The following is a 14,759-nucleotide window of genomic DNA, read 5'->3' as shown; positions in this document are numbered from 1 at the left end:
CAGCACCTCATTGCCACCCTAAGGAACCCCCAACCCCCCCAGGACCCCACCATCCCCCCCAGCACCTCATTGTCACCCTGAGGACCCCACTGTCCCCCCCCCCCAGCACCTCACTGTCACCCTGAAGACCCCCCCCAACCCCCCCCCCCAGCACCTGAGGACCCCACTGCCCCCCCCAGACCCCACCATCCCCCCCCAGCACCTCACTGTCACCCTGAAGACCCCCCCCCCCAGCACCTCATTGTCACCCTGAAGACCCCACCTCCTTGTCACCCTAAGGACCCCATGGCCCCCCCCAGACCCCACTGTCCCCCCCCCCTCCCCCCAGCACCTATTGTCACCCTGAAGACCCCCCAACCCCCCCAGCACCTCACTGTCACCCTGAAGACCCCCCCAACCCCCCCCCAGCACCTCATTGTCACCCTGAGAACCCCACTGCCCCCCTCCAGACCCCACTGTCCCCCCCCCTCCCCCCAGCACCTCCTTGTCACCCTAAGGACCCCACAGCCCCCCAGCACCTCATTGTGACCCTGAAGGCCCCCCCCCCCCCCAGCACCTCATTCTTACCCCCAGGACCGCACTGCCCCCCCCAGACCCCACCATCCCCCACCTCCCAGCATCTCATTGTCCCCCCCCAGACCCCACTGTCCCCCCCCAGCACCTCACTGTCACCCTGAAGACCCCCCCAACCCCCCCCCAGCACCTGAGGACCCCACTGCCCCCCCCAGACCCCCCCAACCCCCCCAGCACCTCACTGTCACCCTAAAGACCCCACTGACCCCCCCCCAGCACCTCATTGACACCCTGAAGACCCCACAGCCCCACCCAGACCCCCAGACCCCACTGCTCCCCCTTCCCCCCCAGCACCTGTCACCCTGAAGACCCCCCCAACCCCCCCCCCAGCACCTCATTGTCACCCTGAAGACCCCCCCAACCCCCCCCCATCACCTGTCACCCTGAAGACCCCCCCAACCCCCCCCCCAGCACCTCATTGTCACCCTGAAGACCCCCCCAACCCCCCCCCCAGCACCTCATTGTCACCCTGAAGACCCCCCCAACTCCCCCCCATCACCTGTCACCCTGAAGTCCCCCCCAGCCCCCCCCCCCAGCACCTCATTGTCACCCTGAAGACCCCCCCAACCCCCCAGCATCCCCCCCCCCCAGCGCAGTGACAACAACCACCTCCTGTATCCCATTGTGCACGTGGTGTATTGTACAACTTCGGGACCCCCACCCGGGGGGGGGGGTTTGGGGAATGATGGGGTGGGGGGTTGGGTGATGACATGGGGGGGGGGGGGGCCACCGTTCCCAGATTCCCCAAAAATGGAGTTTTTGGCCCCAAATTCAACGCACGAGGTGGGAGGTGAGGGCGTACATAAAGAGGGGCTGCACGGCTGCGATGGCGGCTGTCAGGTAGGTGCGGGGGGGGGAGTGGGACCCCCGCCCTGGGACCCCCACGGCGGCCTCTGCCAACAGCTTCAGCCTCAGCGATCGCACCTGGAGGGGGGGGAATGGGAGAGAAGGGGTTAAATTGGGGGGTTGTGGGGGGGAGGGGGTTAAATGGGGGGTTATGGGGGGAGAGGGGGGTAAATTGGGGGGTTTGGGGGGGAAGGGGTTAAACTGGGGGGTTATGGGGGGAAATTGGGGGAGAGGGGGTTAAACTGGGGGGTTGTGGTGGGAGAGGGGGGTAAATTGGGGGGTTGTGGGGGGGAGGGGGTAAAAATGGGGGGATATGGGGGGAAATGGGGGGGAAGGGGTTAAACTGGGGGTTTATGGGGGGAGAGGGGGTTAAATTGGGGGGATGTGGGGGGGGAGGGGGTTAAATGGGGGAAATGGGGGGAGAGGTGGGTAAATTGGGGGGTTGTAGGGGGGAAGGGGTTAAACTGGGGGGTTATGGGGGAAGAGGGGGTTAAATTGGGGGGATGGGGGGGGAGGGGGTTAAATGGGGGGTTATGGGGGGAGAGGGGGGTAAATTGGGGGGTTTGGGGGGGAAGGGGTTAAATGGGGGGTTATGGGGGGAAATTGGGGGAGAGGGGGTTAAACTGGGGGGTTGCGGGGGGGGAGGGGGTGAAAATTGGGGGGTTTGGGGGGGGAGGGGGTAAAAATGGGGGGATATGGGGGGAAATGGGGGGGGTTAAACTGGGGTGTTATGGGGGGAGAGGGGGTTAAATGGGGGGTTTGGGGGGGGAGGGGGTTAAATGGGGGGTTATGGGGGGAGAGGGGGTTAAATTGGGGGGATGTGGGGGGGGAGGGGTAAAAATGGGGGTAATGGGGGTGGGGGAGGGGTAAAAATGGGGGGATATGGGGGAAATGGGGGGGAAGGGGTTAAACTGGGAGGTTATGGGGGGAGAGGGGGTTAAATTGGGGGGTTGTGGGGGGGGAAGGGGTTAAATGGGGGCTTATGGGGGGGTTATGGGGGAGAGGGGTTAAATTGGGGGGTTGTGGGGGTTATGGGGGTGAAAATTGGGGGTTATGGGGGGAGAGGGGGTTAAATTGGGGGGTTGTGAGGGGGGAGGGGGTTAAATGGGGGGTTATGGGGGTGAAAATTGGGGGTTTGGGGGGGGAAGGGGAAAAAATGGGGGGATATGGGGGGGCTTGGGGGTTATGGGGTAAAAATTGGGGATTTGGGGGGGGGGATGGGGATAAAAATGGGGGGGGTTATGGGGGGAAATGAAGGGGAGGGGGCAAAGATTGAAGGTTATGGGGGGGGTGATGGGGTTGAAAGAGGGGAGTTTGGGGGGGGGGTAAAAATGGGGGGTTGTGGGGCAAAATGGGGGGGAGGGGTAGAAATGGGGGGGGGGTCGTGGTGGGAAAAGGGGGGGCTGTGGGGGAGAGGGGGGAGGAATTGGGGTCAGAGTGGAAATAGGGGGAAAAATTGGGGCTTATGGGGGGGGAATGGGGGGTCGTGGGGGGAAAGAGGAGGGAAGGGGGAAAACTTGGGGGTTTTGGGGGGGGGTTGAGGGGTTAAAAATGGGGGGGGGGTTGGAGGGATGTTGGGGGGGGGGGCTACAACAATTTGGGGGGGGTAAAGTGGGAACTTCAAGCATAAACTGCAGCTTTTTGGGGTTTTTACACCCAAACTGCAGCTTTTTGGGGGGTTTTTACACCCAAACTGCAGCTTTTTGGGGTTGTTTCACCCAAATCCCAGCATTTTGGGGTGTTGGGATGTGGGGTTTTCAGTACAACCCACTGAGTTTTGGGGCTCTGACCCCAAATCCCAGCAATTTGGGGGGGTTAAAATGGGAACTTCAAGCACAAACCTGAGGTTGTTACACCCAAATCACAGCTTTTTGGGGTTGTTTCACCCAAATCACAGCAATTTGGGGTTGTTTCACCCAAACTGCAGCTTTTTGGGGATTGTTTCACCCAAATCACAGCATTTTGGGGTGTTGAAATACGGGGTTTTCAGTACAACCCACTGAGTTTTGGGGCTCTGACCCCAAATCCCAGCAATTTGGGGGGTTAAAATGGGAACTTCAAGCTCAAACCTGGGGTTCTTACATCCAAATCACAGCATTTTGGGGTTGTTACACCCAAATCCCAGCATTTTGGGGTGTTGGGATGTGGGGTTTTCAGTACAACCCACTGAGTTTTGGGGCTCTGACCCCAAATCCCAGCAATTTGGGGGGTTATAATGGGAACTTCAAGCACAAACCTGGGGTTGTTTCACCCAAATCACAGCAATTTGGGGTTGTTTCATCCAAACTGCAGCTTTTTGGGGTTGTTACACCCAAATCACAGCATTTTGGGGTGTTGGGATGTGGGGTTTTCAGTGCAACCCACTGAGTTTTGGGGCTGTGAACCCAAATCCCAGCAATTTGGGGGGTTAAAATGGGAACTTCAAGCACAAACCTGTGGTTGTTACACCCAAATCGCAGCATTTCGGGGCGCTACACCCAAATTTCTCGTTATTTTTGGGGTGAATCCAACCCCCATCAGGAGGAGGAGGAAGAGGAAGAGGAGGAAGAGGAGGGGGTCGTTCTCTCACCATGAAGATGAAGATGCTGAGGCAGCACCAACCCAGCACAGCGTGGTACCCCGTGCTCCCAAACATCAGCCCAGCCAGCAGCGCCGCGATCATCCTGACGGAGCAACGAGGGGCTCAGTTGCCCCCTTTGCCCCCCCCCCACAATAAAATAGGGTGATGGGATGAAAGAGGGGGGTCCTATAGGGCTCACCCCACATATTTGTATCCGGCGAAGGCCAACAGGTCGGGGGTCGTCAGGTCGGTGGGCAGTGAGAACAGGTAGAGGCTGAGCAGCACCGCCAGCACCTCCAGCAGCAGCCAGGCCAGAGCTGAGCTCGCCTGCAGCCCCAGGCTGTCAGGGGAGAATCTGGGGGGGGGGGAAATGGGGGGGCAGCTGTAGGACCCCCCCATAAGGACAGAGATCCCCCCCACAAGGACCCCTATGGGGATTCAGAGGGGTTTTGGGGATTTCTATGGGGTCTTGGTGGGGTTTGGGGACCCCCAGCAGCAGCCAGGCCAGAGCTGAGCTCGCCTGCAGCCCCACGCTGTCAAGGGAGAATTTGGGGGGGAAATGGGGGGGGGGGCAGCTGTAGGACCCCCCCACAAGGACAGAGAACCCCCCGCAAGGACCCCTATGGGGATTCAGAGGGATTTGGGGGATTTCTATGGGGTCTTGGTGGGGTTTGGGGACCCCCAGCAGCAGCCAGGCCAGAGCTGAACTCGCCTGCAGCCCCACGCTGTCAAGGGAGAATTTGGGGGGGAAATGGGGGGGGGGGCAGCTGTAGGACCCCCCCACAAGGACAGAGAACCCCCCGCAAGGACCCCTATGGGGATTCAGAGGGATTTGGGGGATTTCTATGGGGTCTTGGTGGGGTTTGGGGACCCCCAGCAGCAGCCAGGACAGAGCCAAGCTCGCCTGCAGCCCCAGGATGTCAAGGGAGAATTTGGGGGGGAAATGGGGGGGGGCAGCTGTAGGACCCCCCCCACAAGGACAGAGATCCCCCCCACATGGACCCCTATGGGGATTCAGAGGGATTTGGGGATTTCTATGGGGTCTTGGTGGGGTTTGGGGACCCCCAGCAGCAGTCAGGCCAGAGCTGAGCTCACCTGCAGCCCCAGGATGTCAAGAATTTGGGGGAAGAAATGGGGGGGCAGCTGTAGGACCCCCCCCCCCCACAAGGACAGAGATCCCCCCCACAAGGACCCCTATGGGGATTCAGAGGGATTTGGGGGATTTCTATGGGGTCTTGGTGGGGTTTGGGGACCCCCAGCAGCAGCCAGGGCAGAGCTGAGCTCGCCTGCAGCCCCAGGATGTCAAGGGAGAATTTGGGGGGGGGGGGGGAAATGGGGGGGCAGCTGTAGGGACATGGGACCCCCCCCAGGACCCCCATAGGGATATGAGGAGCCCCCCAGGCCCCCCATAGGAACATGGGGACCCCCCCAGGACCCTCACAAGGACACAGGGACCCCCCCAGGACCCCCATAGGGACCCACATGGGATCCCCCCCCCAAGGCTCCCATAAGGACACAGGAACCCCCCCAGGACACCCATAGGGACACGGGGAGCCCCCCCAGGACCCCCATAAGGACACAGGGACCCCCCCAGGGACCCCATAGGGACCCACATGGGTATGGGGACCCCCCCCGGAGGGACCCACAGGGATATGGGACCCCCCCAGGACCCCCATAGGGACCATAAGGATATGGGGAACCCCCATGGGCTTGCATAGGGACACAAGGACCCCCACAAGACCCCCATAGGGATATGGGGACCCCCCCCCAGGACCACCATAGGGACCCACAGAGATATGGGATCCCCCTAAAGGCCCCATAGGGACATGAGGACCCCCTCAGGACCCCCATAGGGACATGGAGACCCCCCCCCCAGGACACCCATAAGGATGTGAGGACCCCCCCCAGGGACCCCATAAGGATGTGAGGACCCCCCCCAGGGACCCCATAGGGACCCACAGGGATACATGGACCCCCCCAGGACCCTCATAGGGACCCATAGGGACATGGGGACCCCCCCAGGACCCCCATAGGGACACAGGGACCCCCCCAAGGACCCCCACAGGGACATGGGGACCCCCCCAGGCCCCCCATAGAAACATGGGGACCCCCCCAGGCCCCCCATAGGGACACAAGGACCCCCCCCCAGGACACCCATAAGGATGTGAGGACCCCCCCCAGGGACCCCATAGGGACCCATAGGGATACAGGGACCCCCCCAGGACCATCATAGGGACCCATAGGGACACGGGGACCCCTATAGGGACCCCCATAGGGACACGGGGACCCCCCCAGGACCCCCATAGGGACATGGGGACCCCCCCCAGGACACCCATAAGGATGTGAGGACCCCCCCCAGGGACCCCATAGGGACCCATAGGGATACAGGGACCCCCGCAGGACCCTCATAGGGACCCATAGGGACATGGGGACCCCCCCCAGAACCCCCATAGGGACACAGGGACCCCCCCAAGGACCCCCACAGGGACATGGGGACCCCCCCAGGGCCCCCATAGGGACACGGGGACCCCCCCAGGGCCCCCATAGGGACACGGGGACCCCCCCCAGGACACCCATAAGGATGTGAAGACCCCCATAGGGGACCCCATAGGGACCCACAGGGATACAGGGACCCCCCCAGGACCATCATAGGGACCCATAGGGACATGGGGACCCCTATAGGGACCCCCACAGGGACACAAGGACCCCCCCAGGGCCCCCACTGGGACACGGGGACCCCCCCAGGACCTCCATAGGGATATGGGGACCCCCCCAAGGACCCCCATAGGGACACAAGGACCACCCCCAGGACACCCATAAGGATGTGAGGACCCCCCCCCAGGGACCCCATAGGGACCCACAGGGATACAGGGACCCCCCCAGGACCCTCATAGGGACCCATAGGGACATGGGGACCCCTATAGGGACCCCCACAGGGACACGGGGACCCACCCAAGACCCCCATAGGGACACAAGGACCCCCCCCAGGACACCCATAAGGATGTGAGGACCCCCCCAGGGACCCCATAGGGACCCACAGGGATACAGGGACCCCCCCAGGACCCTCATAGGGACCCATAGGGACATGGGGACCCCCCCCAGGACCCCTATAGGGACACAAGGACCCACCCAGGACACCCATAGGGACACGGGGACCCCCCCAGGACCCCCATAGGGACACGGGGACGCCCCCAAGGACCCCCATAGGGACACGGGGACCCCCCCCAAGGACCCCCATAGGGACACAGGGACCCCCCCCAGGACCCCCATAGGGACCCATAGGGACATGGGGACCCCCCCCAGGACCCCCAGAGGGACACAAGGACCCCCCCAGGACACCCATAGGGACACGGGGACCCCCACAAGACCCCCATAGGGATATGGGGACCCCCCCCAGGACCACCATAGGGACCCACAGAGATATGGGATCCCCCTAAAGCCCCCATAGGGACACGGGGACCCCCCACCAAGGACCCCCATAGAGACACTAGGACCCCCTCAGGACCCTCATAGGGACACGGAGACCCCCCCCAGGACCCCCATAGGGACACAAGGACCCCCCCAGGACACCCATAGGGACACGGGGACCCCCCCAGGACACCCATTAGGATGTGAGGACCCCCATAGGGGACCCCATAGGGACCCACAGGGATACAGGGACCCCCCCCAGGGACCCCATAGGGACCCATAGGGACATGGGGACCCACCCAAGACCCCCATAGGGACACGGGGACCCCCCCCAGGACACCCATAAGGATGTGAGGACCCCCCCCAGCGACCCCATAGGGACCCATAGGGATACAGGGACCCCCCCAGGACCATCATAGGGACCCATAGGGACACGGGGACCCCTATAGGGACCCCCACAGGGACACGGGGACCCCCCCAGGACCCCCATAGGGACACGGGGACCCCCCCAGGACCCCCCCAGCCCCCACCTGTTCTGGGTGCCCAGCGCCAGCCCGGCCACCAGCAGGTATGTGATGAATGCCATGGCTGTGGGGACAGCATTGGGGACATCAGAGACAATGGGGTCCATTTGGGGTGTTGGGGACAATCTGGGGTGTTGGGGACAATGGGGACATTCGTAGATATTGGGAACAATGGGGAGAATTTGGGACATCGGGGACATTTGGGACGTTGGAGACGATGGGGACGTTTGTAGACATTGGGGACAATTTGGGACAATAGGGACAACTGCAGACATTGGGGACATTGGGGACAATTTGGGACACTGGGGACAATTTGGGACACTGGGGACAATTTGGGGACATTTGTAGATATTGGGAACAATGGGGAGAATTTGGGACACTGGGGACATTTGGGACGTTGGGGACGTTTGGGGACAATTCGGGATGCTGGGCACATTGGGGACAATTTGGGACACTGGGGACATTGGGAACAATTTGGGACATGGGGACATTGGGAACAATTTGGGACACGGGGACATTTTGGGACCATTTGGGACAATAGGGACAACTGCAGACATTGGGGATGATGGGGACAATTTGGGGTTTTGGGGACAATCTGGGGTGTTGGGGACAATGGGGACATTCATAGACATTGGGAACAATGGGGAGAATTTGGGACATTGGGGACATTTGGGACGTTGGAGACAATGGGGACATTTGTAGACATTGGGAACAATTTGGGATTCTGGGGACAATGGGGACAATTAGGGACATCGGGGACATTTGGGACATTGGAGACGGTGGGGACGTTTGTAGACATTGGGGACATTTGGGTACCATTTGGGACAATAGGGACAACAGCAGACATTGGGGATGACAGGGACAATTGGGGACACTGGGGACAATTTGGGACAATTTGGGAGATGGGGGACATTTGGGGACAATTTGTGATAACGGGGCCAATTTGGGACGTTTGTAGAGCTTGGGGACATTTTGGGGACACCCGAAGATGTTGGAAACACTTTGGGATGTCGGGGACGATGGGGATATTGGGGACATTGGGGACATTTGGGGACATTTGGGGACGTACCTGGGATGTAGAGGTCGGGAGCGTTGACGTCGAAACGGGGAGCAACCGGACCGTCCTGCTGGTAGTGAACCTGCCAGTCCTGGGAATGGGATCGGGATTGGGAATGGGATTGGGATGAGTGGGGAAAGAAAGGAGATCAGAAACGGGATTGGGATCAGAGATGGGAATGGGATTGGGGCTGGGAATGGGATTGGGAATCAGTGGGAAAAGGAATGAGATCAGAAACGGGATTGGGATCGGAGGTGGGAATGGGGCTGGGAATGGGAATGGGATTGGGAATGGGAATCAACAGGAAAAGAAATGAGATCAGAAACGGGATTGGGATTGGAAGTGGGAATGGGATTGGGAATGGGATTGGGAATGGGATTGGGATGTGTGGGGAAAGAAAGGAGATCAGAAACGGGATTGGGATCGGAGGTGGGAATGGGGCTGGGAATGAGATTGGGACTGGGAATGGGATTAGGATGAATGGGGAAAGAAAGGAGATCAGAAACGGGATTGGGATCAGAGATGGGAATGGGATTGGGGCTGGGAATGGGATTGGGAATCAAGAAGAAGAGCAATGAGATCAGAAACAGGATTGGGATCAGAGGTGGGAATGGGGCTGGGAGTGGGATCGGGAATGGGAATGGGATTGGGATGAGTGGGAAAAGAAAGGAGATTAGAAACGGGATTGGGATCGGAGGTGGGAATGGGATTGGGAATGGGATTGGGAATCAGTGGGAAAAGAAATGAGATCAAAAATGGGATTGGGATCAGAGGTGGGAATGGGGCTGGGAATGGGATCAGGAAATGGAGTGGGAGCAGGAATGGGAATGGCGCTGGGAATGGGAACAGAAATAGGGTCAACACTGGGAATGGGATCAGCAGAAGGACCAGCACTGGGAAACAGACCAGGAATGGGACTGGGAATGGGAACGGCACCGGGATGAGGAGATGTGCTGGGAATGGGGGCAGGAAGATGGGATTAGGAATGGGAAAGCACCAGGAGTGGGAATGGGATAAGGAGTGTCAGTGGGATTGGGAACGACAGCGGGAACAACACCAGGACCGGGAATGGGAACGGGAACAACAGCGGAACTGGGAACGGGAACAACAGCAGGACCAGAGCAGGGATGGGAAGAGCGGATGTGGGAACAACGCTGGGATCGGGAATGGGAACAAGACTGGGACCAGGAATGGGAATAGGAACAAGGCTGGGACTGGGAGCAACGCTGGGACTGGGAACAAAGTTGGTACAAGACTGGGACTGGGAACAAGGCTGGGAGCAAGGCTGGGAGCGGGACCAAAACTGGGACCAAGACTGGGACCGGGAGCAGGACTGGGACTGGGAACAAGGCTGGGATCGGGAGCAAGGCTGGGAGCAAAACTGGGACTGGGAGCAGGACTGGGAGCAAGGCCGGGACTGGGAGCAAGGCCGGGACTGGGAGCAAGGCCGGGACTGGGAGCAAGGCCGGGATGAAGACTGGAACTGGGAGCAAGGCTGGGAGCAGGAACAAGGTTGGGAACAAGGCTGGGACTGGGAGCAAAACTGGGAACAAGGCTGGGACTGGGAGCAAGATTGGGACTGGGAGCAAGACTGGGAGCAAGGCTGGGACTGGGAGAAAGGCAGGGAACAAGATTGGGAATGGGAGCAAGGCTGGGACTGGGAGCAAGGCTGGGAACAAGGCTGGGAATGGGAACAAGGCTGGGAGCAAGGTTGGGAGCAAGGCTGGGACTGGGAGCAAGGCTGGGAGCAAGGCTGGGACTGAGACCCGGACTGGGACCAAGATTGGGACTGGGACCAAGGCTGGGAGCAAGGCTGGGAACAAGATTGGGAATGGGAGCAAGGCTGGGAACAAAACTGGGACCGGGAGCAAGGCTGGGAGCCGCTCGGGCACAGACCTGATGCAGGAAGGGGAAGAAGAGCAGCCCCAGTTTCCTGCCCACGTACACCGTGTCCACTGCAAAGTAGTACTTGAGCCTCCCCACGGGCAGGAAGCGGTCGATCTGGGGGGCAAAATCCATCAGTGCCCCACAGCCCCGCGCACAGACCCCCGATGTGTGGGGCTGGGGTGTCCGTGGTGCTTTTGGGGCAAAAAGTGGGGATTTGGGGTCTGAGACATTCTTGACTGGGGGTCCAATAGCGCCGTTTTGGGGTCCTTCAGCCCCACACCCCAGCCCCACACTGACGCCCAGCCCCATTTACCCCACTCCCTGACCCCCAACCCCCCTCCCAACCCCACAGACAGCCCCCTACCCCCCTTCCCTGACCCCCAACCCCACTTCCAGCCCCACAGACAGCCCCCCAGTGCCACTCCCTGACCCCCCAGCCCCACAGACAGCCCCCTATCCCCCTTCCCTGACCCCCAACCCCACTCCCAGCCCCACAGACAGCCCCCCAGTGCCACTCCCTGACCCCCAGTCCCACTCCCAGCCCTCCATCCCCCTTCCCTGACCCCTAGCCCCACTCCCAGCCCCACAGACAGCCCCCCAATCCCAATCCCATTCCCTGACCCCCCAGCCCCACAGACAGACCCCTACCCCCCTTCCCTGACCCCCAACCCCACTCCCAGCCCCATACAGAGCCCCCCAATCCCACTCCCTGACCCCCCACCCCCACAGACAGCCCCCTACCCCGCTTCCCTGACCCCCAGCCCCACAGACAGCACTCCAACCCCACTCCCTCACCCCCAGCCCCACACAGACCCCTACCCCCATTCACTGACCCCCAGCCTTACAGACAGCCCCCGACCCCCTTCCCTGACCCCCAGCCTCACAAACAGCCCCCCCCGGCCCCACTCCTCAGCCGCAATGACTGACAGACCCCTTCCCCTTCCAGCCCCCTCCCTGTCTTCCAACCCCACTCCCAGCCCCATATCCCCCTTCCCTGACTCCCACCCCGACTGACAGCCCCCTCCAGCCCCACACACACACCCTACCCCCCTCCCTCACCCCCAGCCCCCTCCCCCCTCCCTGACCCCCAGCCCCACTCCCAGCCCCCCCAGCCCCCTACTCCCCTCCCTCACCCCCAGCCCCACTCCCAGCCCCCTACCCCCATTCCCTGACCCTCAGCCCCACTCCCAGCCCTACACACATCCCCTATCCCCCTTCCCTGACCCCCAGCCCCACTGACAGCCCCCCAGCCCCCTACTCCCCTCCCTGACCCCCAGCCCCACTCCCAGCCCCCCTTCCCTGACCCCCAACCCCATTGACAGCCCCCCCCCATTCCCACTCCCAGCCCCCTTCCCCCCTCCCTGACCCCCAGCCCCACTGACAGCCCCCCCCAGCCCCCTACCCCCATTCCCTGACCCTCAGCCCCACTCCCAGCCCCACACACACCCCCTACCCCCCCTCACTGACCCCCAGCCCCACTGACAGCCCCCCCAACCCCACTCCCAGCCCCCTACCCCCATTCCCTGACCCTCAGCCCCACTCCTAGCCCCACATCCATCCATCCCCCTTCTCTGACCCCCAGCCCCACTGACAGCCCCCTACTCCCCTCCTTCACCCCCAGCCCCATAGACAGCCCCCCTTCCCTGGCCCCCAACCCCACTGACAGCCCTCCCCATTCCCATTCCCACTCCCAGCCCCCTACCCCTCTCCCTGACCCCCAACCCCACACACAGCCCCCCAGCCCCACTCCCTGATCTCCAGCCCCACTCCCAGCCCCACACACACCCCCTATCCCCCTTCCCTGAACCCCAGCCCCACTGACAGCCCCCTACCCCCCTCCATCACCCCCCCAGCCCCACTCCCAGCCCCCTTTCCCTCTCCCTGACCCCCAACCCCACTGACAGCCCCCCCAGCCCCACTTCCAGCCCCCTACTCCCCTCCCTGACCCTCAGCCCCACTCCCAGCCCCCCCAGCCCCCTCCCTGACCCCCTCCCCTCTCACGTTCCGGTCCATCATCTCCCGGCCCTGACTGGCCCAACTGCTGCCGTACGCCGCCGCGATGGTAGACACGGGTTCGGCCAGGAACGCGGCGGCGGCGGCGGCGGAGGGGTTGGGAGGAGGCGGTGGGGCGGCCCCGTAGGCCCTCCCCGGTGCGCTCCCCCCGCTCGTATCATCGAAAAGCGGTCGGGGCTCCGCCATGCGCGGTGGGGCCGGGCCGGGACCGCGGCGTTTGGGGGCTGCGGGGCGGAAAAGAGGGGATGGAGGGGGGTCAGATTGGAGGGGAGGGGGCGGGGGCGGCTCTGTGGGGCCTTGCGGGACCCGCGCGCCGCTCACCGAGCCCCGCCGCCTCCATCGCACCGCCGCTTCCGGTTGCGGGTTTCCCGAAGCTCCTCCGCTTCCGGTTGTTTCGCGCTCACGTGACCCAGCGAGAGGAAGCTGTTGGCGGTAAAGCACCGAGCCCCGCCCACTCGACGTCAGGTGACCGGAAGTGGTGACCGGAAGTGATACGTCCCAGGAAATAAAAATGGCGGCGGGCCGTTGCCATGGTGACGGGGTGGGGCCTGGTCGGTGTCGTCGTGGCCCGAAGCCGCGATGGAGGTCCCAGTTCTATAGGGAGGATCCCAAATCTATGGGGGGTCACAGTTCTATATGGGGGGGGGTCCCAGACCCATAGGGGGGGTCCCAATCTTATGAGGGGGGCCCAGTTCTGTAGGGGGGGTCCCAGTTCTATAGGGAGGATCCCAAATCTATGGGGGGGGGTCCCAGTTCTATGGGGGGGGGTCACAGTTCTATATGAGGGGGGGTCCCAGTCTATAGGAAGGGTCCCAATTCAATGGGGGGGGGGGGTCCCAGTTCCATAGGGGGGGGTCCCAGTTCTATAGGGAGGATCCCAATTCTATGGGGGGGGGGTCCCAGTTCCATAGGAGGGGGTCCCAATTCTATAGGGAGGGTCCCAATTCTATGGGGGGGGGAGGGGGGGGGCAGTTCTATAGGGGGGGTTCCAGTTCTATTATGGGGGGGGGGGGAGGGTCCCAGTTCCATGGGGGGGGTTCCAATCTTATGAGGGGGGCCCAGATCTGTAGGGGAGGTCCCAGTTCTATTGGGGGGGGTCCCAGTTCTATGGGAGGGGTCCCAGTTCTATATGGGGGGGGGGGTCCCAGTTCCATATGGGGGGTCCCAATCTTATGAGGGGGGTCCCAGTTCTATTTGGGGGGGGGTCCCAGTTCTATGGGAGGGGTCCCAGTTCTATATGGGGGGGGGGTCCCAGTTCCATATGGGGGGTCCCAATCTTATGAGGGGGGTCCCAATTCTATGGGGGGGTCCCAGTTCTATAGGGAGGATCCCAGTTCTATGGGGGGGGCCCAGTTCTATGGGGGGGGGGGTTACAGTTCCATAGGGGGGGTCCCAATCTTATGAGGGGGTCCCAGATCTATAGGGGGGGTCCCAGTTCTATTGGGGGGGTCCCAGTTCCATAAGGGGGGTCCCAGTTCTATTTGGGGGGGGTCCCAATTCTATGGGGGGTCCCAGTTTGAAAGGGGGGTCCCCAGTTCTATAGGGAGGATCCCAGTTCTATGGGGGGGTCCAGTTCTATGGGGGGGGGAGTTACAGTTCCATAGGGGGGGTCCAAATCTTATGAGGGGGTCCCAGATCTATAGGGGGGGTCCCAGTTCTATTGGGGGGGGTCCCAGTTCCCAGTTCTATATGGGGGGGTCCCAGTTCTATGGGGGGACCCAGAGCCATAGGGGGGTCCCAGTACCATTTTTTTTTTGGGGGGGGAGCTCCTGGTCCAAATCCTATGGGGGGATTTGATCCTATGGGGGCCCAGTCCCATCTTGGGGGGGGGTCCCACTCCTGTTAGGAGCTTCAGTTCTATGTGAGGGGGGGGGGGCCTAGACCCAACTGG

At 62.0% G+C, this 14,759-nt stretch overlaps 1 protein-coding gene across 1 annotated transcript; it reads right to left on the bottom strand.

Annotated features, from left to right (window-relative positions):
- Positions 1 to 1,277: 1,277 nt before the first annotated feature.
- On the bottom strand, positions 1,278 to 13,329 carry LOC116237800 (protein YIF1B-like). Its single transcript, XM_090129813.1, has 8 exons — positions 13,190 to 13,329; positions 12,857 to 13,092; positions 10,865 to 10,969; positions 8,981 to 9,059; positions 7,918 to 7,975; positions 4,179 to 4,334; positions 3,989 to 4,082; positions 1,278 to 1,497 (listed from the first exon to the last, which is right to left on the bottom strand). Exons 1-8 carry the CDS (start codon positions 13,206 to 13,208, stop codon positions 1,345 to 1,347), a joined length of 900 nt encoding a protein of 299 aa, XP_089985939.1. The 5' UTR covers positions 13,209 to 13,329; the 3' UTR covers positions 1,278 to 1,344.
- Positions 13,330 to 14,759: the final 1,430 nt, after the last annotated feature.

Source organism: Phasianus colchicus, chromosome 38 (genome assembly GCF_987193195.1).
Source record: "Phasianus colchicus chromosome 38, bPhaCol1.hap1.1, whole genome shotgun sequence".
Lineage (NCBI taxonomy): Eukaryota > Metazoa > Chordata > Aves > Galliformes > Phasianidae > Phasianus > Phasianus colchicus.
This window is presented reverse-complemented; position numbering and strand designations above follow the sequence as displayed.